This window comes from Arvicanthis niloticus, chromosome 20 (assembly GCF_011762505.2).
Source record: "Arvicanthis niloticus isolate mArvNil1 chromosome 20, mArvNil1.pat.X, whole genome shotgun sequence".
NCBI lineage: Eukaryota > Metazoa > Chordata > Mammalia > Rodentia > Muridae > Arvicanthis > Arvicanthis niloticus.
The window spans coordinates 41,048,096-41,071,930 of record NC_047677.1 but is presented as its reverse complement, the minus strand read 5'-3'; the positions used below and the strand labels follow the sequence as shown (position 1 = coordinate 41,071,930).

The window sequence follows — 23,835 nt, the reverse complement described above, 5'->3', positions numbered from 1 at the left end:
TTCCGCATCCGGCTTCCGCTCTCGGGGTGTGCTGCTGTTGATCTTCCGGCAGGCGGTCTGCCGGGCTACCGGCCTTCAGGGTTTGCTTCGGTAAGTGCGCGACGATTCCCTCTTGTGCGGCGTGGAAGCAGCTAGTTCGTGCGTGGATCCACCCACCAGAGTGCCCGAGAGACGCTGGACCCACAGCGACCCCATGTTCTCACCCACACTCCTCCTCACCCGGTCCTACACCATTGCAACCGCCCCAAACCACCTACCTTCTGCACATTGTGCCCAGTCTACCCTGTTCCTTAGTTTCCTATGGTAAATGTAATTTCCCTTAGAATTGCCACCAAATAAAGTTGTTTTCTTGTGAGCGCGTGTGTATTTTTACATAATTTATTACTTTCTAGTACTTACGGGTCTTCTCTCGAACTTTACCCACAGGTTCCTTCCAACCATTTTTTTTTTTTTAAAGGGCTGAGTGTCCTTCCCGAAATGAGTTTGGTGATTAAAAATCTGCAGCGGGTTGTCCCCATCAGAAGAGTGCCACTTCGCAGGAAGATGGATTTAGTCAGGAGTATCTTAGGCGTGAAGAAATTTGACCTGGGGATCATCTGTGTTGACAACAAGAATATTCAGAACATTAATAGGATCTACAGGAATAAAAATGTCCCAACTGATGTGCTTTCTTTCCCATTTCATGAGGTAAAAAAAAAAAAAAAATGTTCTTCTTGTACAGCTTACCTTCCATCCAGAATAGTTTCTGTTAACTATATTACAGATATGGTTATCTTTGATTTTGAAATTTTCTGAGAATGCATTGAAGTCTTGCCTGTTGTGACTGTGCATGCCTTTCAGCCTATTTACTCATGAGGAAGAGGCAATTGAACCATTGTGAGTTCAAAGGCATCTGTGGTCTGCCTGGTTAGTTCAAGCCAGACCAGAGCCCCTTTCTCAGCTGGTGGTGGTGGTGGCACACACTTTTAATCCTAATGCTTCGGAGGTAGAGAAAGGCAGATCTCTGAACGCAAGGCCACCCTGGTCTTACTGAGTGATTAACAGAACAGCCAGGGCTACACAGAGAAACTCGGTCTCAAGAAACAGAAGTGAAGCAATATGACCTATACCCCCATTAAGTATGGCTATCCCTAAACATCACAATTCCTCTACGCAGGGACCACCCTCACTAATTCAGTGCCCTCAGGGAATTCAAATAAGGGCCTCTGCAGTTTTAAGTGTACCTCAGAAGTAAATGCTTGGACAGAAAAGTAAAAACTGGTAAGAAGCATGCTCAACAAATTCCCTGGTGATAGCTACAAGGAACCAAACTGTCTAAATAGCTTCCCCCATTGTTAGCAGCGGAAATGGGAATAACCCTGTTGGGAAGTGAATTGATAGCAAACAGTGCTTCAAGAGACTGTGAAAGCTGGGCGGTGGTGGCACACACCTCTAATCCCAGCACTTGGGAGGCAGAGGCAGGCGGATTTCTGAGTTCGAGGCCAGCCTGGTCTACAGAGTGAGTTCCAGGACAGCCAGGGCTATACAGAGAAACCCTGTCTTGAAAAAAAAAAAAAAAAAAAGACTGTGAAAAGAGCATATGCCATAATCCACTGGTGTCACACCTACAGAGAGAAATCCAGACTGTGAAGAAAGCACAGTGTGAGAATATGGTGGAGTGTTTGCCTTATTACTTAACAGGAAAAAAATGGCAGACAGACAAGTGGGAAAGACTGATTGTGTCCATATGCCAATTCAACAATATTGAATGTGACTTTGAGAGGGATTCAAAAGAGGGGGCTGGAGGGGAAGGTCTGGAAAGATGGCTCAGTGAGTAAGAACACGGACTGCTCTTCCAGAGGTCCTGAGTTCAATTCCCAGTAACCCCATGGTGACTCCCAACCATCTATAATGGGATCCCATGCCCTCTTCTGGTGTATCTGAAAACAGCTACAGTACGCTCATATAAATAAAAAAATTAATAAATCTTTTAAAGGGGAGTGGGGGGTAGGAAGTAGATAATTTGATGAAATCAAAGCACATGAGGGCCATTGTGTGTGATAACTATGGCTCCCCCCCCCCCCCCGACTCGCTGATGGTTCTTAGCCTCCATGCTGCAGCTTGAGCACCCTGTGGTCGGGAATCCCGTGCCCTCTGTTAAACAAGTGAGCCTAGTAACCCGTCTACTGTTCACCGAGGCCTCCGAGTTTGTTCTCTCCTTTTCAGACTCTGAAAGCGGGCGAATTCCCTCAGCCTCTCTCACCGGATGATTATAATTTGGGAGACGTTTTCCTGGGAGTGGAATATATCTTCCAGCACTGCAGGGAAAGCGAGGATTACTACGATGCTCTGACGGTAAGTGGGGTGCAAAGCCACACGTACACTCGCGAACAAACTTCAACCATAGAGAAGGCTGAGGAGGAGACTCCTGTGTACACACGAACACACGGGCATCCACATGTACCACTTGTATTGATGAGGAGAACTTAAAAAGCAGAGACAGGAAGCTCTGGGCTTGAGGGAAGAACACACTAGGAAAAACAAAAATAACAAAAAAAAAACAAAAACAAAAACAAAAACTAAGATTTCCCAGGGACCTTTTCAGCTTTTATCTCTAGAAAAGAGACCATGTTTCCCTAACTGAAATGTGCTGGGTTCGCTTGTTATTACATTACGCAAAATAGAACAGGAGCCTCCACTTTTCAGAGTTTGAACAGGGGAAGGGGAAACTCTGACTAGAGAAACATACCATCGTTCACCAGAAGCACTCAACTTCGGCAGAACAGCTACAGCCTCGCTGTCTGTGAGCCTCCTAGAATTTAAGAGTAACTCAAAGCAGGCCCTGGAGGTGACCCAGAGTTAAGGGCTTGGGCTTGATTGTGTCCCTTGATCTAGGGTAGTGCAGCCTGTGCTATAAGGAGGGGAAGTTGTAATTCTCTGTCGTGAGGGAGGTGGCCCAGAGCCAGCAGCGAGTGGCACTGCCTGTTGACACAAAATAACAGCTCTGCTTTAAAGGAAACAAGAAACTAGTTTATTCTGAGCCAAATATGAGTGGCTACTGAGGCCAAAGAACAGATTTGGGTTACATGTTAATAACATGGAAGGGGCTATGTGATTTCATAGTCCTGGAACAGACAGAAGGCACAAGTCAGTGCAGTCACCAGTGACTTTGACTGCTGACCTCAGGTAGACAGGATACCGGGTGGTGGCGGCAACTCTGCAGGTTTCCCATGTGACCGCTGAGTGTCCCTGGCTTGAAGGGATGGTGGAAGCTAAAAGACTAACTATACTTTCCAAGAGGTGGTCTGCCCAACAAGAGGATATTAGGGCAGATACCAAGCTTGGTAGTAAATGGTTATTAGCAGGGGCTAAAGATTGCTCCAGATAACTTTAGCTTGGTTGGCAGTAGTCCTCTCTATAAATCTTAGTGTTCTGGTTAGCCAAAGCTAGACAGCATGCAGGCTCTTCATTAGCTATGGCCCCTTCAGACCTGCTGCAGACCTTCAGTCCCCTCCACTGGGCTCTGTTCTACCCCGCCTTCTGTATGCATAGCCCAGTCTACAGTTAGAAGCAGGCCACAGTGATTATCCCCATCCAGCCTCTGCCTCCACCCACCTAGAATCCTATCCTGTCTCCCTGGTCACTATGCCCACTCTGCACAGATGCCCTGACCTTGTTTTATGCCACAATCACAAGGCTTCACGTCCCAGGGTTAAGCCAGCATCCTTGGCTCTTTCCTTCTCTCTTAGAGTCAGCCCTGCACCCATCTTCCCTTTTCTTGTGTTTAGCCTCTCTTGCTGTTTAACATTTTTTTCTTCTTAGTGATCTAGGCTCAGGCTAGAGGGATGGCTCCATGGATAATAGGAGCCACTGTTCTTCCGGAGAACCTGAGTTCTCTTCCCAGCACCTATGTCAGATGTTTTACAACTGCCTGCAACCAGCTCCAAGGTATTAGATGTCCTCTTCTGGCCTCAAGGACGTCTGCACTCATGTGCACATACACAGACACATGCACACAATTTAAAAAGAATAAGTAAATAACTGAAAAGACGTAGACTCACTATACTGCCCAGGTCTTGAACTCTTAGATTCAATCAATATATCATGGCAATCTTCTAGATCTCTGAGACTACAGCCATGAGCCACCCCTGCTTAATTCTAATTAGATTCCCAATACTGCCCCGCCAGGGACAATCAACTCTCTTTACCTGGCCCAACCCCAAACAGTGTTGCTCGACACTGATTAAGCGGACTAAGTGAATTGTTCGTTTTAGATAGGAGGTCGGGATGCAGCTCCCTGGTACCACTTGCCCAGACAAGAGAGAACTGGGGAGCGTTAACTCTTGCCCACTGCAGCATCTGTGTATCCTGCCCCAGTGTCCTGACATAGGACAGCTCAGTCTTACAAGGGTACTCTGTGACTCTGAAGGGGCAGTTTTCTGGAAGATTAGCCCCTGAGCTGACTTCTCAATTACTCCAACAGGTGACAGCCACCCATGGACTCTGTCACCTGCTGGGCTTCACCCACAGCTCCGAGGCTGAGTGGCAAAAGGTAGGAGTGGTACCTGTGTAAGGGGCTGTGTGCTACCCCCAGATACAACTTTAACCCCTAGACTGCTGTCCCCCCACCTTCCCAACCCCATCCCCCATGGTAAGAGACAGGAACTATAGCCTCCATCTATCCTGTCTGAAAAGGTGAGGTCTTGGGGCTGGAGAGACGGCTCAGCAGTTAAGAGCACTGACTGCTCTTCCAGAGGTCCTGAGTTCAATTCCCAGCAACCACATGGTGGCTCACAACCATCTGTATTGGGATCCGATGCCCTCTTCTGGTGTGTCTCAAGGCAGCTACAATGTACTCATATACTAAAATAAATAAATCTTTTTTGTTTGTTTGTTTGTTTTTGGTTTTTGAAAAAAAGTGAGGTCTTGTTTTGAAGGATCTGGCTCCTCGTGATACTCCTGAAAGACACCTGGACAGGCAGATTAAAAGTTAAACTGTCTGAATGATAGCTATTGTTGATGAGGGTCAAGGAACACTTAATGTTCAGGAAAACAAACAAACAAAAACCCTTACCCATCAAGTAATGCTAAGTAGTGGTTTAGTTATTTTACCGGCCGATGGATACCACACTTAAGGCCCACCGCCTTGTCCGATAGGCTTGGGTCATGTTTACAGATAGCTCGGAGTGAATTTTTTTTTAAGATTTTCTGTTTCTGAGTGCGTAGCTTCATGACTTTATGGACACTGTGTGTGTGTGTGCTGGTTACCTGTAGAGGCCAGAGGTGGAAGTCGATCTCTTGAAACTAAAACTACGGGTGGTTGTTAGCTTCCTGATGTGGGTGCTGGGAAGCAAACTCAGGTGATCTATAAGAACAGTGAGTGCCCCCAAAACTGCTGAGCCATCTCTCCAGCACCCATGAATGAACTTTTTCTTTTTCAATTAAAAGTAGATCCCCATCTGGTTCTGTTACCACCCAGCCCTGTCTATGGCCACGCCCTACCTGCCCCACACTTCCCTGAGCCCCGTGTGTACCCCAGCTTCACCCCCTCCTTTGGGAGCCTACTCCCCACTGTCCTGTCCTTTATATCTGCCGTCTACCCACAACTCTTTGAGTCTTGGTTCAGGTGCTGCTGATAGACTTGTGCAGAGCCTGGGAGGGCCGGGGATTAGGGAGGCCTCCAAAGAAAGTGAACCCTGGGAGGACTCTGATTCGGGACAAGGGTCCCCAGAGTCCCCTTGTCTCAGCTTGTATGCTGCTGTGTTCCAGATGTACAGCCAGGAGAAGCTGGTGCTGGAGGAACTGAGCCGTTACACCGGAGCTAGGCTCCAGCCCCTGAGCAGGGGACTCTACTGATGCCTCAGAGCTCTGAGACAAAGAACTTGATGGGCAGAGTCCTGTCTCTCCGCAGTGGATCTCTGCTGGTCCTGAATCAGCCCACACTACAGCTTCATTCTGTGAGCGGACATTGGCTTCGGAAAGTACCAAGGAAGTGCCTGTCGGCCCTTGCTCTGATTAGAAGGCTGTGCGGACTGTTGTCAGCAGAATAGGGCATGCTAAGAAAAGAAACATGGATGCCCTTATGCTTCTTTGGGTTTGTAACTGTAGAGTCTTGGTAGACTGCCCTGTCTCCCTGAAGTGGAAGGAACATGCCAGAACACTGAACTCTGTTCTTCCTAGGAGGATAGGCACTGCAGAGCAGCAGGCCCAAAAGGACAAGGTTCGGGCTGGAGAGATGGCTTAGTGGTTAAGAGCACTGACTGCTCTTCTAGAGGTCTGAGTTCAATTCCCAGCAACCACATGGTGGCTCACAACCATCTGTAATAGGATCTGATGCCCTCTTCTGGTGTGTCTGAAGAGAGCTACAGTGTACCCATATAAATAAATAAATCTTTTTTTTTTTTTTTTTTTTTTTTTTTTTAAGAACAAGGTTCCCACCCAACCCTCAGGAACTTTGTGACCTGAACTTTGCTTTCTCCACTCCAGAGAGCCACCTTGTGCCTTCCCCTTTCTTAAGCTGTTGGTTGTAGAGACGATAAGGCAGCCCACTGACCCACAGATCATGTCTCCTGGGGCAAGAGAGTCAGGTGTGTCCCCCCATCTGTGTTGCTGTTTGTAACTGTTTTAAATGACATTTATTTTATTTGGTGCATGTGTACGTGTGTGGGTGCACATTTCCCACCAAGTAGATGTAGAGTTCAGAGCACAGCTGGCAGGAGATGGTTCTCTCCTTCTATTATGTGGGCCCCAGAGAAGGAGCTCAGGTTGTCAGCCATGCCATCCCACTGACATCCTGTGGGCCTCTGTGGTCCAGTCACCAGGGCTCCCCCTATTGGTTGTTAGAGGCATGGTGATTCTGTCAAGGCCCGGAATATGGAATTCTGGATGACCTGAAGTCTAGCTCTACTGGACATGCTGAATTCCTATGCAAATCTGAACCACACCACTTGTTGCAGTAATTATTTAAAATGGCGTTTTCTTGGGCCGACTATCTAAGTAGTAGTGGCTCTGCTTAGCTCTGTCGCCGTGTTTCTGCAACCAGAGGCCCATGTGCTAGAAACGTCCAGAGGCCATGTGCGTGCCACAGCTAGGAACTGCCAGCCAGAGACACCGGCTCTGCCACCCAGGAGATGCCAGCGTAGGGGATGGCTCTGCCAATCTTCCACACTGTCTCCACATGGTTGAGCTGAGCCCAGGCCATCTTGCCATCCACCCAGTACCTGGTATGAATGAAACTCTAATGCTTAAAGATTAATCAAAGGCTTTATATGTTTGGTAATGCTCAATAACAATATGCCCACACAATTAGAGGTGTTTCCCAATTAACTAACCTAAATATGTCTTCCCAGCATGTAGCCAGTGACCTTGATCCTAGTTAGGGTTTCCTGACCCCTCTACTGGGTGTACCCCCCATATACGCCTATGCCAGCCTGTTCCCTTCTTCTCAGCCATCTAATTTCTTGGCCATCTCAAGCTCGTTGTCTTTGAGCATCCTTGGGAAATGACTGCTTCTGTGCCACTTTTTTTTTTTTTCCATTTCCCTTTTTCTCTGCTTGGTATTTCTGGTTTGGTGCGGTGGGTGGGTTTTTTTGTTTTTGTTTTTGTTTTTGTTTTTTTGGTTTGGTTTGATTTGATTTTGCAGCACTGGGGATGGAGTCCAGGGCTTGGCGAGCACTCCGCCACATTCCTAGCCTGTTGCTCTGCTGCCCTAAATCTGTGGTTTGGCCAGCAACTGTATCTCAGTCCAGCCACACTGTCATAATGACTCCAAGACTGTGGGGGCGGGTTCTGTCCTGTTCCAGAAGGCACTGCAATCCTTGATACTTCACTGTTTGTGTTTATTCCCGATTCAATCTCTCACTTCCGTGAAGGACCTGTAATCTTGATGAGAGCTCCAAAGAGACTCTGTGGATTGGCTGCTCACACACTTGGGCCATCTTTAAGATCTCTGGGACGTGCTGTGTACAAGGGCTCTCAGTCCCTGTCACCACTGTTAAGGGGCGTGGGCAAGAGAAGCTTTTCCCTCAAGTCACTGGGGACCCCTAAGCCCACTACAGGGCCTGCTCAGACTCTCCAGTCTCCCACACGTGGGCCTCAAACAGCAAGCTTGAAAGGGACTAGAAAGACTGTGTGTTCATGCTCACTCCCTGGTGGTGCTCCCAGAGCCAGAGTGCTCCCGGTGCTAGAATACTTCCTCCTTGTTTAGACCAGCATCACCAGGCCATTCGAGACAAACATCTGCCAAATATCTTCCCTCTATCAGGTTAATAATTACATGAGAGAAAAAGCATGTTAGAAACATCATGAGGAAAGGAAATTGTGCACATTCCTTAGCTGGCGCTTTTTTAAAAAAACCAAGTTTCTCTGGAATCACACCCCAGAGTGCATGGAAAGACAGTTCCGCGTGGAAGCCAGGTCTGTCACAGGGAAGGTCCGCAAGTGGCTAACTGGCAACTCTGAGCCATCCTGCCTCTGATCTATAGGGTTCCAGGGATTCTAAAATAGGGACCAGCTTTTTGGTGAGGCACTTAGCAAATGAAAAACTTAACCTTATGCAAATGAAAGCTTACTATAATTCTTGGAGAAAAAAACACACTAACTATAAAGGCAGGTGGAACGTAGCATTTGGTTTCAGACCTGGAGACAAAGAGCTGAGGTGCATATTTTGCATAGCAAGGCATACCCTTGCCTCCAGGCTCTCCCAGCATCTCTCAGTCCCTACCTGGACTTTTCTAGCCCATGGTCTGGGCTGCCTTTCCTCCAGGGGTTCTTTGCTATATAGCCCAGATATTTTGATCTCCTTGCTCTTCTCTTCTCTCTGCACATGCTATTTCTGTCCCCCCTCCCCTCTCTCCTTCCCTATAGCAACTTCCCTGGCCTCCTTACTTGGGGCCAGTGAACTCAACTGCCCGATAAACCTGCGGTTTCCCAAAAATGTGTGTTTATGTATATTTTAATCTGGCTTGAACTGGCTCATTTCACAGGCGGAGGTGGAGAAATAACTTACCATGTAACACTCCAGTGATCCCAACTCGTAGGGAGACTGAGGCAGGAGAATTACAAGTTTGAGGCTAGCCTTAGCAACTCAGTGAGGTGCGGTCTCAAAAAAAAACGATAAGAGGACCATGGCTGTTAACTTAATGGAAAAGTACTTGGCTGGTGTGCTCGAAAGCCTGGGTTCAATCCCATACCACAAGAAAATCGTAAATCTTTAAAAATAAAACGTTAAGCCAGGCTGGGCTATTCCAGAGCTGAGGAGGCAGAGGCAGATGGATCTCTTAGTGCAAGGCTTGCCTGGTCTACATGGAGACTTCTGGGATAACCTGACCTGTCTCAAGAAACAAAAAAACCAAACAAAGCTAGGTGTGGTTAGACACGACTGTGATGGCTGCTATGGGAAATCAGAGGCAGGTGGAGCTCAGAGTTCAAGGTCAGCCTGGTCTGCATAATGGTGGCCAGTCAGGGCTGCAGAGCAAGACCCCATCTCAAACAAAGAAACAAACAAACAAACATACAAAAAAGGAGTCAGATGTGATTGCAGAAGTGTAACCCTAACAGCAGGCAAGCTAAACAGAAGGATTGTCAGCTGTTGTCAGCCTGGGCTCAAAAAGCAGCTAAATAAATAAATAAATAAAATTTAAAAAAAAGGAAATCAGCTTTACCGAAACGACAAAAAGAGACACCAGAAAGTACAGGAAGCATGTACATGTATAGAAATTCTTTTCTACCTGGTGGGCCGCGGAGAAAGCAATCACAAACCCTCCCGGAGCCAGGCCTGCATCTGTGTGGCTCCTGCAACAATGCATCCACCCATACTTACAGAGCCTGCAGGGCTGTTGCATGCCTGCGTGCGTGTGTGCGTGCGTACCTCACACCTGGGTCTTGCCATTTTTAAGATTATAAAATGTATGTATGAGTGTCTTGCCTGTATGTGTTTATGTGTATCGTGTGCGTACGATGCCCTTGGAAGTCAGAAGTGGACATTGACTGCCCTGGAACTGGAGTCACAGATGTGGATTGCCTTGGGTTCTCTGCAAGACCAACAAACGCTCCTAACTCTTAGCCATCGTGCCACCTCTCCAGCCTTTTCTTGTTTCTCTCTCTCTCTCTCTCTCTCTCTCTCTCTCTCTCTCTCTCTCTCTCTCTTTCTTTCTTTCTTTCTTTCTGAGACAGGGTTTCTCTGTGTAGCCTTGGCTGTCCTGGAACTCACTCTGTAGACCAGGCTGGCCTCAAACTCAGAAATCCGCCTGCCTCTGCCTCCCAAGTGCTGGGATTAAAGACGTGCGCCACCACTGCCCGGCTTTTTATTTATTTATTTTTTTTAACATTTTTTTCCTTATTTTACTTTTAATTACATTTAACTAGCCACGGGGGCTGGGGTCTATGCACACACTATGCAAAAGTAGAGGCCAGAAGCCAACCTGCAGAAATTGGGCAGCCCACCACCACCACCCATGCCCCCATGTCCTGAGAATAAAACTCAGTTATCAGACTTGACAGCAAGCACCTTGACCTGCTGAACAATCCTGTTGGCCCTGTATATTTTAACAGAAGTCACATCACAAGCTAAATTCTTCAGCTTGCTTCTTTCACATTAAAATGAAATGGTCATTCCAGGTATGACCAAAAGACATATCTTCCCCAGCTACAATATTAGACTTCCCCTTGCTTCATGTGTGGGCGTGTGTAACCCATCAAGGGTATAGCACAGAGCCTCACGTGTTCAACGAACTGTCTACCACGAAGCTATATCTCCAGCCTCAATGTGACCCTTATTCCAGTCTTCCATAGGAATGCCTAAATGTGTATGTAGCTGTAATGATCTATTCTGATCTTGAGTTGTTTTTCTTTAGTCTTTCATAATAAAATGTTTGTATTCTGCCTGGGTGAGTCATACCCAGAGAGTAACTGAGGTTGGCAAGGCCATGATATTTCCTGAGATACATGAGTGAGTGGTCCCACATACCTGGAAAAGCAGCACATTTTTTTCAGTGCAGGTCTCCGGGATGGACACCCTATGAGACCAGTCCTGCTGGACTGTAAAAAAAAAAAAAAAAAAAAAAAAAAAAAAAAAAAAAAACACCCTAACACATAACTTTCCCAGAGGGTGACAGAGACCTACATGGCCTGGTGACTGGGACTGACACCTGCAACCTGCAACCCCATGGTGGACTGAAATATTTTTCTGGCTCCTTTAAATTAGACAGAGCGCATTGGCCTGACCGCGGTGTACGCATGTGCTCTTCAGAGTGTGGCAAAGACAGGGGACCAGGCCCATCTTTCTGCTTACCTGCTGCAAGACACTAGCTTTCACCCTCCACACTTGCGCGCTAAGGATAGCTAGGGAGGGAGGTCGATGGCTCGGTCAGGTGGCTCACAGTGGGCAAGAAGCTGGCTGCGTGTGGGAGCACAGACGCTGCAACCACTGGAGGCCACCCGGCATAACCTGAAGGGGCGCCAGCCATGGAGGCAGCCTGCAGCTGGGTGGTGGGCGCGTAGTGATGGTGGTGGTGAACCGGGGGTGGCTTCTGCTTTTCAGCTCTCGGGACTCCATGGTGCACCCATCGTTGGTCCTGGCAAGAGTACACAGCCAGATCAGGCCTTCAGCATCCTTTCCCTGGGCCCAAAGTGGTAGGAAAGGCAGCAGAATGTGTTGGGTCCTACCTGGCCTTAGAGCTCTCTGGACCCCAGCTGTATTACCTGTTCCTCATGCAAAGGACTGGGGAACATTACCTTCACGGCAAACCAGAGACATCCTTGCTCAGGTTCTCCAGAGCAAAGCCCTGCAACACTCCGCCCCGCCCGGCCCCGCCCCTGCCTCCACCCACCCACCTTCCCCTAGCCACTGGCTACATTTCAGCACCCCAAACCTACCTGGAGGGCAGCAGCACGTGACCCTGTGGGCCCGGGTGGCAGGGCTTTGAGCATCATGTTCTGCATGAGGATCTGGTGCATCTGTGCGTTCTGCATCAGCATCATCTCCACCATGTCTAAAAGGAGAGTCGGGTACTTATTCATGAGTTAGCTGCTCCTTACGTTCCTTAAAAAAAAAAAAAAGGGGGGGGGGAGTGGAGCCTGAGAGCAGGGAGAACATCCCAGCATTTGCATCCCAGCAAATGTATCTGCTTTTATTAAAGAGGAAAGGGAAGATCAGAGGGAATGGGAAGAAGCAGAGGAGACTGTCCCCAGTATCTCAGGGAAGGGAGCCCTGCCCAGCACTGGATTTCCAGGTCTGGCCTCCAGTAAGACCAGCTGGTTTTAGGCCACCCATGTGGGGGACTGTGTTGCCATAGCTCCAGCATGTTTATCACTCACCAACAAAGGTACCTGGCAACATTCTCATTTCTGACAGTGTGATGGACAAACGTCAGGTTTTCCCACAGCAGCTAAAGACAGTGCTGGGACTCTTGTCAGTTTCCCTAAAGGAACATCCCCCAGGGCCACCTTCTCGGTCAAATAACCAAGCCCAGAGTATCAAGTATCAGAGGGGCTCAAACAGAAGCACCAGGAACTGGTCATCCTAGCTGCCTGGAAGCCAGTCTTCTCCTAGCAGCCTTCAGATGAAGATGTAGAACTCTCAGCTCCTCCTGCACCATGCCTGTCTAGATGCTGTCATGCTCCCGCCTTGATGATACTGGACTGAACCTCTGAACCTATAAGCCAGCTTCCAATTAAATGTTGTCCTTTAAAAGACTTACCTTGGTCACGATGTCTGTTCATAAGAGTAAAACCATAACTAAGACACCTACTTAGAAAATATTCTCACTAGGAAAACACCTACTTAGGAAATATTTTCCTTTCCAGTATTAACTTCACAAAAGGAAAGCAATATCAATATCAATCTGAAGCACGTACGCACCTTCCTTAATACTTCCTGGTCTCTGAGTGGGAAAGGCCTGAGGAGGAGAAATCTGTGCAATCAGTGGCTGCTGGGGTAGCTGCTGAATGATGGTGGCAGGAACCTGGGGGGCCTAAGAGAGCCAAGTTAGTTAGCTATCTAAATGCACTGTCTTTCTAACTATTCCCCACCCATCTACCTACACACTTGACCAACCACCCATCCATCTGTCCACCTACCCTGTCATTTATCCATCTACCCATCCCATCCATCTACCTGTCTGTCTACCTATCCCTCCATCTACCTGTCTGTCTACCCATCCCCTCCATCTACCTGTCTGTCTACCTATCCCTCCATCTACCTGTCTGTCTACCCATCCCCTCCATCTACCTGTCTGTCTACCCATCCCCTCCATCTACCTGTCTACCCATCCCTCCATCTAACCTGTCTGTCTACCCATCCCCTCCATCTACCTGTCTGTCTACCCATCCCCTCCATCTACCTGTCTACCCATCCCTCCATCTAACCTGTCTGTCTACCCATCCCCTCCATCTACCTGTCTACCCATCCCTCCATCTAACCTGTCCATCTACCCATCCCATCCATCTACCTGTCTGTCTACCCATCCCATCCATCTACCTGTCTGTCTACCCATCCCTCCATCTAACCTGTCCATCTACCCATCCCATCCATCTACCTGTCTGTCTACCCATCCCATCCATCTACCTGTCTGTCTACCCATCCCTCCATCTAACCTGTCTGTCTACCCATCCCTCCATCTACCTGTCTGTCTACCCATCCCTCCATCTGGCATCCATCTGAAGAGAAGGTTAATGGTTAACACTGTAAGTTAGCATCGATGATTGGATAGAAAAATATTTACGTCCGGTTATCATTAGGAAATGGTTTTGTTATGTTTTGGAGACGAGGTCTCCCCGTGTAGCTCTAACTGGCCTTGGGATTGGTGGTGGTCCTTCTGCCTCTGACTCCAGAGTACGGGATGTAGGTACATACCACCACATCCAGCAACTACATGGTATTTTTAATGTTCCTCATATTTCCTTCAGGAGGGTAGTTAATGCCTGGCTAGTTTTGCTTTAGTAAATTTAACGTTTTATGTGTCCAGTCTTTTAGCTGTAATGCATTTTAACAGAAGTATGGTAGGATTTCCTAGTGTAGGGAGTCTAGGGTTAGATACTTGCTTTTGAAAGTCAGGGGTTCACAATTCTTTCCAGTGACTTGGCTGCTGTGGCACCATTACCAACTTTGCTAATTACCACAGCTCTACCGTATATGGCAGGGCATATCTGGCCCTCGTTGTTCTTTCTCTTCATAGAGTCAGTGGCCTAGGCCAGACCTGGGAGCTTTCTCTATAGGGTACAGATGATGAATTGTTTGGACTCATGGGACACATGGGCTCCGCTGAGGGTCTGCTCTGCTGTTAAAAACAGTAACAGTCGCCGGGCGGTGGTGGTGCACGCTTTAATCCCAGCACTTGGGAGGCAGAGGCAGGTGGATTCCTGAGTTCGAGGCCAGCCTGGTCTACAGAGTGAGTTCCAGGACAGCCAGGGCTATACAGAGAAACCCTGTCTCAAAAAAAAAAAAAAAAAAAAAAACAAATAATAATAATAACAACAACAACAGTCACCAACAGATGTTAACACATGTACTATAGTAACTATAAGTAATTATTTCACGAAAACCAAGATGTGCATCTTCTTGTATTACAAGGCATGATTCCTCTACTTCTTCAGCAAACATTTAAGAACGTGAAACCAGCCAGCCAGGTGCTGTGCTGCATAGAAAATCTCAGTACTTGGGAAGCAAAGGGCAGAAGGCTCTCTGTGAGTTTAAGGTTAGCCTGGTCTATATAGTTCCGGGCCAGCCAGGGCTACATAGTGTGACCAACCAGACATTAAAAACAAACACAATGGGGGCTGGAGAGATGGCTCAGTGATTAAGAGCACTGGCTGTTCTTGCAGAGGACCTGGGTTCAATTCCCAGCACCCACGTGGCAGCACACAATGGTCTGTAACTCCAGTTCCAGGGGATCTGAAATTCTCACAGAAACATACATGCAGGCAAAGCACCAAGGTATAAATAATAATAATAATAATAATAATAATAATAATAATAATAATAATAATAATAGATACAATGGTCCTGACAACAGGAAGGAACAGCAGCTGGAGTACCTAGAACCTGGGTACAGATAGCTCACCAGCAGAAGGGATTCTGTGGGATCCATTTCCTCTGCTAAGTACTGCCTCTCTCATTTCCCTGCCCAATGAATAGATATCTTCCAGATCCCCCTGTGCCTTTTCCCCTCGATTTCCTGTGTTCCTTCACATTGAGTCCCAAACAAAGACCTCACCCGGACCTCCTACCTCCTCTGCTTTAGAACATTTTTCTTGATGGCTTAGCAAATAAAGGTGTTTGCCAGGAGGCCTGGCAACCTGATCCCCAGAACGTATATAACAGTGGGAAGATGGCAGCTACTCCACAGTATGGCTCTCTGTCTACATATTAGCTGTGGTGTGCATGAGGCCTACCTATGCATCTCACACACTGTGGTAGTTTCACTAGGTTTGACTCATGGGAAATGGCATTATCAGGACCTGTGGCTTTGTTGGAGGAAGTGTGTTACTGTATAGGCCAGCTTTGAGGTCTCTGAGCATAGGCTCAGGCTCCGCCCTGTGCAGAAGAGACCCTTCTAGCTGCCTGGAAGCCAGTCTTCTTTCTGCCTTTGCACAAGGTGTAGAACTTCTGGCTCCTCCAGCTCCACATCTGCCTGGATCCTGCTATGCTTTCTGCCTTGATGATAATGGACTGAAACTCAAAACCTATAAACCAGCCCCAGTTAAATGTCCTTATAAGAGTTGCCTTGGTCATGGTGTCTGTTCACAGCTATGGAAATCCTAAGACGTGCACACAATACTAATACATACATTAAAACACATATACCATTTGGTTTCTGTTGCTCATGATTCAGGATGCTGTGTGGAGGCCACACCACGTGAAGTTCTCAGAATGGTATACTCCGCTATTGTAACTCTGTCCCTAAGCGAAGGTCTTAATCATCCCTGGTCACCGTGAAGTATTAAAGGGCGGTGCTTCTCTGAATTCAGGGACCACTGATGCTAACCTCCCCTAGTTCTTCCAGTGCAGCTGTTAGGTTGGTCTACTAGGAGGTGAGTCTGTCCTGAGAGTTGGTCATCCCCAAGCCTAGTCCTCCATGTATTTTCCCCAATGACCCAAGGTGTCATGGACAGCAAATGAAGCTGCTCTTGTCTCTTAGCAGAATAAACCTCTCCAGAGCACCAGCATCCTACTGGAGACTCCGAGAAAAGAGAGAGTCTTTGGCCTCCCTAGAAGGTAGGGGGGGAGAGAAATGCCTCTGCTCAATATGGAGACAAAGTGTGGGATAGAAACTGGAGGAGGGGCTGTCTGGAGACCATTCCACCTGGGTATCCATCCCGTGTACAGTCACCAAAGGTAGACACTGATGTGGATTGCAGGAAGTGCATGCCTACAAGAGCCTGATATAGCTGTCTCCTTAGGGGTCTGTCAGAGTCTGACACATTCAGAGGCAGATGCTCACAGCTAACCACTGATCTGATCAAGGGGTTCCCAATGGAGAAGTTAGAGAGAAGACTGAAGGAGCCGAAAGGGTTGGTGGCCCCATGAGGAGAGCAACAATACCAACCAACCAGAGCTTCCCAGGGTCTAAACCACCAGCCTGGGATCACATAGGGAGGGACCCATGGCTCCAGCTGTATATGTAGGGGAGGACGGCCTTGTCGGGCATAGGTGGGAGAGGAGATTCTTGGTCCTGTGAAGGCTGGATGCCCCAGTATAGGGGAATTCAAGGGCAGGGATGTGGACGGGGGTTAGGTGGGGGCACATCCTCATAGAAGCATGAGGAGGGGGTATAGGATAGGAGGTTCCTGGGTGCTGGGGGGAATGGGATAAGGGGATAAAATCTGAAATGTAAATATAATATCCAATAAAAAATTTTTTTAAAAATGCCTCTGCTCTCCCTGATTGGATAGCCTGCTGGCAACACTGTGCCCTTTCGAATTGCTGTGACTTCTACCCCACCACAAGTTACCCAAGAGTCCTCCCTACCGGGTGCTGGATGATCCTTGGTGGCTCTGGGGGTCGGGGCAAAGGTTGGGAGGTAGCAGGGAAGACATCTATGGGAGGTGCCTCTGAGTTCGGGGTTGGCACCGTGGTTCTTCCGTGTGCCCTCCAGGCATGGGCTGGGGAGTGTTCGTCCATCAGTTGCTGCTCCTAAAAGGATGTGAGCCTGTTGGCTGTAGTCCGGCCATCAGCAGAGGTTGCTGTTCAGCCTGTGACCCTCAACTGGGTGAATAGACCCTCCCCAGCACGGTTTTACCACGCCTCACCCCTGCCAGGGAATATGACACCCAAATGTTCAGTGTGGAGTCCTTGGAACTAGGGATCTCTGTCTCGCTTCCCAGAGTGACCATATTCAATTAAACCATCCTTTTCTTCTTTCTGCTGTTGACTTGACTTTGAATTGGCTTGCTGCAGACAGGTGGCCAGACTGGGCACAGGTTGTGACCCCCGAGGTCAATAGTATTCCTTGCTAAATACTCGGAAATTCTCTCGAATACGTACCAGTTACTTGTTGAATTTCTGGTTGCCCTTAGTGTTTCCCAGCCAACTATCTAATGGTTCTTCATGCATTTCAGCATCTACCTCACTGTAGAAAGAGCAAACCTCCTGTCTCCTGTCTCACGGCAGTGTTGGGATAACACCCATATAGATGCTTCTAGGCAGGGCCACTTATTGCTGGAGGCCAGTTTAGCTTAGGTGAGCTCTTCCTGGGGAAATGGGCCTTGACTCATTGCCTTCTCTGCTGCCGGCTACCTAAGCATACATACTGTGTACACCTGATGTTCTACATTGTCTGATTTCCTCAGGGAAGTGATGGGGTGGGAGTGTTCGTCTTTTAAATGCTCAACAGTTCCGTCGTTACCCATCCTCAATTTGCAAACATAATTGACCCCGAGAATACAGACTGCCCATGTTGGTGTACACTGGCCTGCGTATTAGCCCATGGGGAGTTAGGCCCATGTTTGACAGAGGGTGCAAGCTTACCCAGAGCCTTTGTAGAAGGTCCTTCCTTCTCCTCAAAGCACTCTGCAGGGCCGTGTCTGACTTTTCCTGCTGTCCTGCATAAAGAAGGCACACACCAATGAGGTATATAAGCCTGGCCGGTGGGCCTGGTACAGTGCCCCAACCTCCCTGCATCCTGGGGTTCAGAGTAGCCTGGAGCCTTTGAGCTCCTGAGCTCAGGTCTCCCTCATAAACATCCATCTTAAAGAAGGAAGGACCAGGGTTGAGGCAGGGAGAGCAGGGGCTACGGTAGAGAGAGAAAGACTTGATTAGAGTCAGCCTAGTAGATTTTCTTGGTCCTGTAAGGCAATGGAAATCTGTAGATCAGATCTCCCTTGATACTGCCACACTTCTATACAGAAGGAGGCCTCCATAAGCCCAGTTATACCTCCATAGCCCTGGCTCCAATGCCTGGGAAGGACAGGAATGCTCACCAACAGGAAGGAGAGGGTCTCACTCCAGAGAAAGCTCTGGAAGGGATCTGCTTGCCCTGGCATCCTATTGGAGCTGGGATTTTGATGACGCCTGGGCAGGCTTCTCTGGAAGCTTTACTTGGGATATCCTCTGGTACATTTGTGGCCATTGGGTGGTGTGTAGGTCTCCTGGGTCATGTGGCCTGATGTGGCATTTTCCATCTAGATTTGAGGCGCCCAGGTTTGGCCAGCTGCCCTCAGGGTTCCCAGAGTTATTCATAGCCCCGGATGTTCTATGTTCTAAAGAACATGACATGCTCTTCTGGCCTCAGATGCTCACTCAGATGTCTATGAACCTAGATTCTGGTCCCAGGTACTGAGAAGGATAAGCTTGAGCCCCTGCCCCACTCCTGCAATCAGAGTAATGTGATTGACAGGCAGAATTTCTGCACTGAACAACCTGAGGTAGGTCACCTGACCTCTCTGTGCCATGTCTTCTCATCTATAAGATACATTCCCTTTAGGAGTCTGTTGGCAAGGAGTCTGGTGCAGCACCTGTGTGTGTGCGTGCATGCGCATGTGTGAATGTGTTGTTCTACAGATGAAAGCAAAGCCAGGGCCTGCTCTGCCTGCCCCTCTTCTTGTCTGTTCCCCTTCCTCCCTGGATGTGTCCACGGAGGCAGCTTTCGGCTCTTACCTGCTCTTCCCATGCTCTCTCGTTCCTGCTCCAGCATCTAAGAGGAAGAAGCTGCGATGGTGACTTGGCTCCAGGTTGGTGAGTGGAGTCTGCACTGCCCACCTGCCTGTGGTAGCTGATATGCCAAACGCTCTGGGAGTGGTCAGCACCCGAAAGGAATTATGGGAGGCAAAAAGCACTTGGAAAAGTGAATAGATGGGGGCAAGGATCCCCATTCTGTTAAGGATTATTCTGGTAACGTTCTCAGACATGACGCACACTCTCCATCATAAGCCCAAAGGGGATGATGATACCCCAAGGAGACCCCCAAGGTGATGTGCTGCCAAGACACAGGTAGGACATCCTGATGCACAGCATGGGGTGCCCTGATGGGCCTCAAAGTGTTTCCCCTACTGGGGCCCAATGGGGACACAGTGAGGGGAACCAAGATAGATGATCTGACTTTCCACAAGAGGGCTCTTTTATGGGTTCCAAGGATAACCCTGAAGGACCTGAGAGAGATGCTCCGGGAAGATTGCTGAGTAGCAACCTTGGCAGAGACTATCCTCAGGGTCTATCCAGGGCCACCTGGGCCACTAGGGACTCCAGGGTTGGTAATAGATAGTAACCAGAAGAACAGCAATGCAGGCAGAGCATACAGAGACGGTGCCCATGGGAATTATGCTTAGTTGTGTGCACGGGCAGGCACACTGGTTGTGGATCACTCCAAATTTCGTAGATGGTGGGAAAGGCGGAGAAGACTGGGGCGTGAGCAGCTTTTTCCCTGGGGAATTTTGGCTCAGTCGCCACATAAGAAGATCCCTTTAAACACCAGAGCCTGAAGGTGAAGAAGCCCTGTAGGGCTGCACCCTAGAAGTGCGCTTGCTGGCGGGCACAGCCTGCCTCCTGACTTTGGAAACTGCTAGAACCTTATGGGTTCTGCACAGCACAAAAAAAAAAAAAAAAAAAAAAAAAAAATCAAGAAGCCATAGCTGTTCTTTGGGAAGCCAGACGCAGGGAAACGGTTTGCTCTGGAAGCAGGGACTTCTCCTGGCCGTCTGCGGAGGTGGGAGATTTGAGTGAAGTGACAGATTAACAACAACAGTGGAGAGGCTCTGTCTTACCTGTTCTAAGAGCCGTAACCTCAGCCGGGTCATCTGATCTGCCACTGAGGAGTCCAACGTCATGACAACTTATCAATGATAAGGGACCTGCAGAGAAACAGGAGGCTGAAGTCCTCACTCTGCCTTGGTCCTTGGTTATGTGCAGCAAAGAGTCCCGTCAGGGGTCATGGTGCCTCAAGATTGACTTGGTGACTCAGATTGACTGGTCGGTCCCTCCCTGGACCACAGCATGGGAGCCTGCCCTAGAGTCTGTCAGTTGCTAGCCTGTGAGGAAGGGCCGTCCTGGGTTGCCAGGACACCTCTGAGAGTCCTCCCTCAGCTCTGTGTCCTCAAATGGGTTACCTGTAAACACTGACACACGGGTGTTGCCAGGTACAGATCAGTGGGGAGGTAAAAGGCTGGAGAGACATATTTCAGATTCCTCCAGATGCTGCTTACCCAGGGAAATAGTATAGAAGAATCGTGGAAGGCTTCTCATTACCCCTACACCCACACCACACCACTCTGGTCACTTGCTGCTGCCTCTGGGACACTCTTGCCCTTCTTTGGAACCCTCAAAGTAAAAAAAGTAGTGTGGCTAGATACCCAGGAGGACCATCAGACTCGAGCTTCCTGAGGGTTTCAAGAGATATTTTTGTGGCAGAAACTTCGGCCAGAGAGGGGTCAAGGGCAGCCCCTGAGGGGACCCTGGGACAGAGGGTGCACTGTCATAGAGAACACAGACAAGAATAAAGGAAAGGGGGTCACATATGAGAGTTGAGGTTCTAAACTTGATGGAATGTAAGTCAATCACCCTACGGACCTAAGAAACAACTAGGGTAAGGTCAACACCCCCCACCCCCGGAACCTAGGTAACCCCGGAAACTGCGTCAGATTGAACAAGAGTTAGAGGGACCTATGTAGACAAGGAAAGGAAAAGCAGACTCCTTGAGATGGCTACTTGTTCCCAGAAGGCATTGCTAGGAGGGATAGCAAAAACGTGAGAGTGGGTATCTAAACAGGGCCAATAAGGGAAAGGGGACACTGTACCCAGTTGGGATATTTGATGACATTTTCTCTCTGTTTGACTAGGCTTGGGGCTTTCTGGGAATTAGTGTTTTTCTTATGTGGTATTGGAGGTACCATCTATCAACACGCCTTATCCCTGTGATGCTGGCCCTGGTCTCTTGGCCCAGAAGCAGCTAACCAGCTTCTCTGTTGTGAAATGCTCGTCCTCGTTCTGTACTGACCTCTTGGGCAGGCAGTTGCTAGGCACAGTAAATGTTTACAGGGTAGGGAGCCATGTCCACTGTGAGAGTATCTGTGTTCCTTACTTCGACAGCTTTTAGTACTAAAAATAAATTGAAATAAGATCCAAGAACTATACTTTGCAGAGTTTCTCTCGAGTTTCCACGCCAAAGATTTTTCCTGAGGATGTTGGTACAGGCAAAGAGCTGGGCACGTGCCAGTTGTAAAAAATCGAAATGCATAAAACCCGAGGCTCAGGTATGTATGACTCCAGGCTCTTGCTATCTTTCTGGACCCCTTCATCTAACGAGCCTAAATCCCTCTCTCGTTTGCACACAACGCCCACCCGATTCTGAATCCAGGAGTCAAGAAGTCTCCGCTCACCAAAGAGGACCATGACCTGGCGCAGGGTTGCTGCTTTGCAGTATCCAAAACCTCGTTAAGTTTTTTGTTTGTGTTGTGGTCACTTAGCTGCATGGCTTATCCCGAGGCTGCCTGACAAGTCCTTTGATAAAGTGGGTGAGTGAAGGGAAGGAATCGTTACTGCTTTTGTTCTGAGAGGAAGCTAAGCCCAGCATGCACTCCCCCACCCATGCCCCCTCCCGCCCTCGTTCCCAGCAACAAGCAGGAGGTGTGTTCAATTGGAGGTGTGGGGGTGGGGGTGGGGGTGGGGTAGGTAAACGGAACAAAGAGCGCTCAGACCTCACTGATGTACTGCCAAGTAGGCACTACACTACACTCAGATAGTGGGGTTTATCTGAAGAAAGATAAGAAGACAATGCCCAGGCCTGTCCCGCTTTGCCCCTATCTTTCTTCCCAAGTCATCTCCTAGCTACAGACATATAGAGAGGGGGCTGTGCTCTCCTTACTGGCTTCACCAGACAGAGCTGTAGCATGGTTGAGTTTTGGGGGTGTTTACCCTTCTCCACATGGGGAAACCATCAGAGATACTGAAATAGCTTATGAACCGTCAGGTTGTCACACCTCTTCCCTTAGGAACTACATTTTCCAATAAGTAAACGGCCACTGCAGCAGGTGTGATGTGATGTGTCTACAGACCTTTGACTAAAAACAAAACAAAACAAAACAAAACAAACAAAAACAAAACAAAACATATCTTCCATTGTCTCTGGCCCAAGAGTCTTTCCAGGCATAAGCCTGCCCTTGGCCAGTCATTTAGAGAACTCAATAGTCTCTCAAGTGACTTTGAAACTTTCTCTAGCGGATAATTTCAGCACAACTGCTCTGTATTTCCTGTTTCCCATTTGTTCCCACCCATGCTATTCACAGCCTCTGTGTGAGGCGTGTGTGTGTGTGTGTGTGTGTGTGTGTGTGTGTGTGTGTGTGTGTGTTTTAAGGGGGTATGTTTGCAGTGGGAGGAAGCATGTAAGTGGGACAGCCTTTAAGTTAGAGTAGTGGGGTGTGGAGGGTCTGGATCGTTTTGTGGGTGAGGAGCCTGGGAGCTCGTGATAAGTGTTACAGGTATGTATTATTGATAGAAAACTAGATACTGCATTACTGGGGATACAGCTGGAGAGGTGGATAAGGAGAGCAATGAATCTTCTAGACTAACAGAAACCCGCTTCACAAGTTTATGGGAAATGGTGATTTAAGGCTAATGTTATTTATTATTTATTTATTTATTTATTTATTTATTTATTTATTTATTTGTTTGTTTGTTTTTTGAGACAGGGTTTCTCTGTGTAGCCCTGGCTGTCCTGGAACTCACTCTGTAGCCCAGGCTGGCCTCGCACTCAGAAACCCGCCTGCCTCAGCCTCCCAAGTGCTGGGATTAAAGGCGTGCGCCACCACCGCCTTTAATTAGCTAAAGCTAATGTTTTAAACCACTAGTAATCCTGTTTACTGGTCAGAGTCCAGGCTGAGCTATGCCTGTCACTTATGGCATTGACAGTGGTACTGCTATGTTGGGGGGAAAGGAGGGGTCCACTTTGGACTTAGCATCGATGTCATGAGACTGCAGACTCAAGGAGATGACAAGAGGAAGCTCTTTTTTTTAATTAAATTATTATTTTTTTATATTTTATTTACATTTCAGATGCCATCCCCTTTCCCCATTTCCCCTCCCTACAAAACCCCTATCCCATGCCCCCTTTTCCTTTTTGCTTTTATACATTTTTTTAAAAATGTTAATCAAAGGCTTTATAAATTTGGTATTGCTCAATCAGAAGTGTAACCCAATACCCAACCTAGATATATAAACTATCTTTGACTGGTGGAGACACATGAACATCTGCCTCCATGCCCCCCCCCCACACACACACACTTCTTGCTCTCATCACCTAGCTTCACCCTTCCTGTTAAAATAAAACTTTTAAGAGGAAGCTCTTGGGTGCTAGGTTTAAAACTTTTGTTTGGCCGGGTGGTGGTGGTGGTGGCACACGCCTTTAATCCCAGCATTTGGGAGGCAGATTT

The 23,835-nt window shown here is 48.2% G+C and overlaps 2 protein-coding genes across 6 annotated transcripts; one reads left to right on the top strand and one right to left on the bottom strand.

Moving 5' to 3' along the window:
• The first annotated feature begins 4 nt into the window (after nt 1–4).
• Nucleotides 5–6,382, top strand: Ybey (ybeY metalloendoribonuclease). Of its 2 annotated transcripts, none has more exons than XM_034524448.2 (5): nt 5–90; nt 458–687; nt 2,206–2,334; nt 4,463–4,531; nt 5,749–6,382. In XM_034524448.2, exons 2-5 carry the CDS (start codon nt 478–480, stop codon nt 5,833–5,835), a joined length of 495 nt encoding a protein of 164 aa, XP_034380339.1. In that variant the 5' UTR covers nt 5–90; nt 458–477; the 3' UTR covers nt 5,836–6,382. The 2 variants fall into 2 exon arrangements, with proteins under 2 accessions (XP_034380339.1, XP_034380338.1); XM_034524447.2 differs by having other exon boundaries at nt 17–90; nt 427–687.
• Nucleotides 6,383–7,223: 841 nt separating this feature from the next.
• Nucleotides 7,224–21,915, bottom strand: C20H21orf58 (chromosome 20 C21orf58 homolog). Of its 4 annotated transcripts, XM_034523734.2 has the most exons (9): nt 21,787–21,915; nt 20,176–20,262; nt 19,073–19,109; nt 17,945–18,018; nt 16,946–17,110; nt 12,839–12,950; nt 11,854–11,969; nt 11,270–11,552; nt 7,224–8,235 (listed from the first exon to the last, which is right to left on the bottom strand). In XM_034523734.2, the coding sequence occupies exons 2-8, from the start codon at nt 20,236–20,238 to the stop codon at nt 11,310–11,312; spliced, it is 810 nt and encodes a 269-aa protein (XP_034379625.1). In that variant the 5' UTR covers nt 20,239–20,262; nt 21,787–21,915; the 3' UTR covers nt 7,224–8,235; nt 11,270–11,309. The 4 variants fall into 4 exon arrangements, with proteins under 4 accessions (XP_034379625.1, XP_076772588.1, XP_076772587.1 ...); XM_076916473.1 differs by lacking the exon at nt 21,787–21,915 and having other exon boundaries at nt 19,073–19,204; nt 20,176–20,475; XM_076916472.1 differs by lacking the exon at nt 21,787–21,915 and having other exon boundaries at nt 19,073–19,123; nt 20,176–20,475.
• Nucleotides 21,916–23,835: the final 1,920 nt, after the last annotated feature.

Bases quoted from the DNA above. Each gene is read 5' to 3' on its own strand.
- Ybey (XM_034524448.2), top strand. From the start codon at position 478: ATGAGTTTGGTGATTAAAAATCTGCAGCGGGTTGTCCCCATCAGAAGA. The intron at 688-2,205 runs GTAAAAAAAAAA...TCTCCTTTTCAG, and splicing joins TTTCTTTCCCATTTCATGAG to ACTCTGAAAGCGGGCGAATT. The intron at 4,532-5,748 runs GTAGGAGTGGTA...GCTGTGTTCCAG, and splicing joins CCGAGGCTGAGTGGCAAAAG to ATGTACAGCCAGGAGAAGCT.
- C20H21orf58 (XM_034523734.2), bottom strand. From the start codon at position 20,238: ATGACGTTGGACTCCTCAGTGGCAGATCAGATGACCCGGCTGAGGTTA. The intron at 17,111-17,944 runs GTAAGCTTGCAC...ACATCCTTTTAG, and splicing joins ACCTTCTACAAAGGCTCTGG to GAGCAGCAACTGATGGACGA. The intron at 11,970-12,838 runs GTGCGTACGTGC...CTCTCCTTTTAG, and splicing joins ACCAGGAAGTATTAAGGAAG to ACATGGTGGAGATGATGCTG.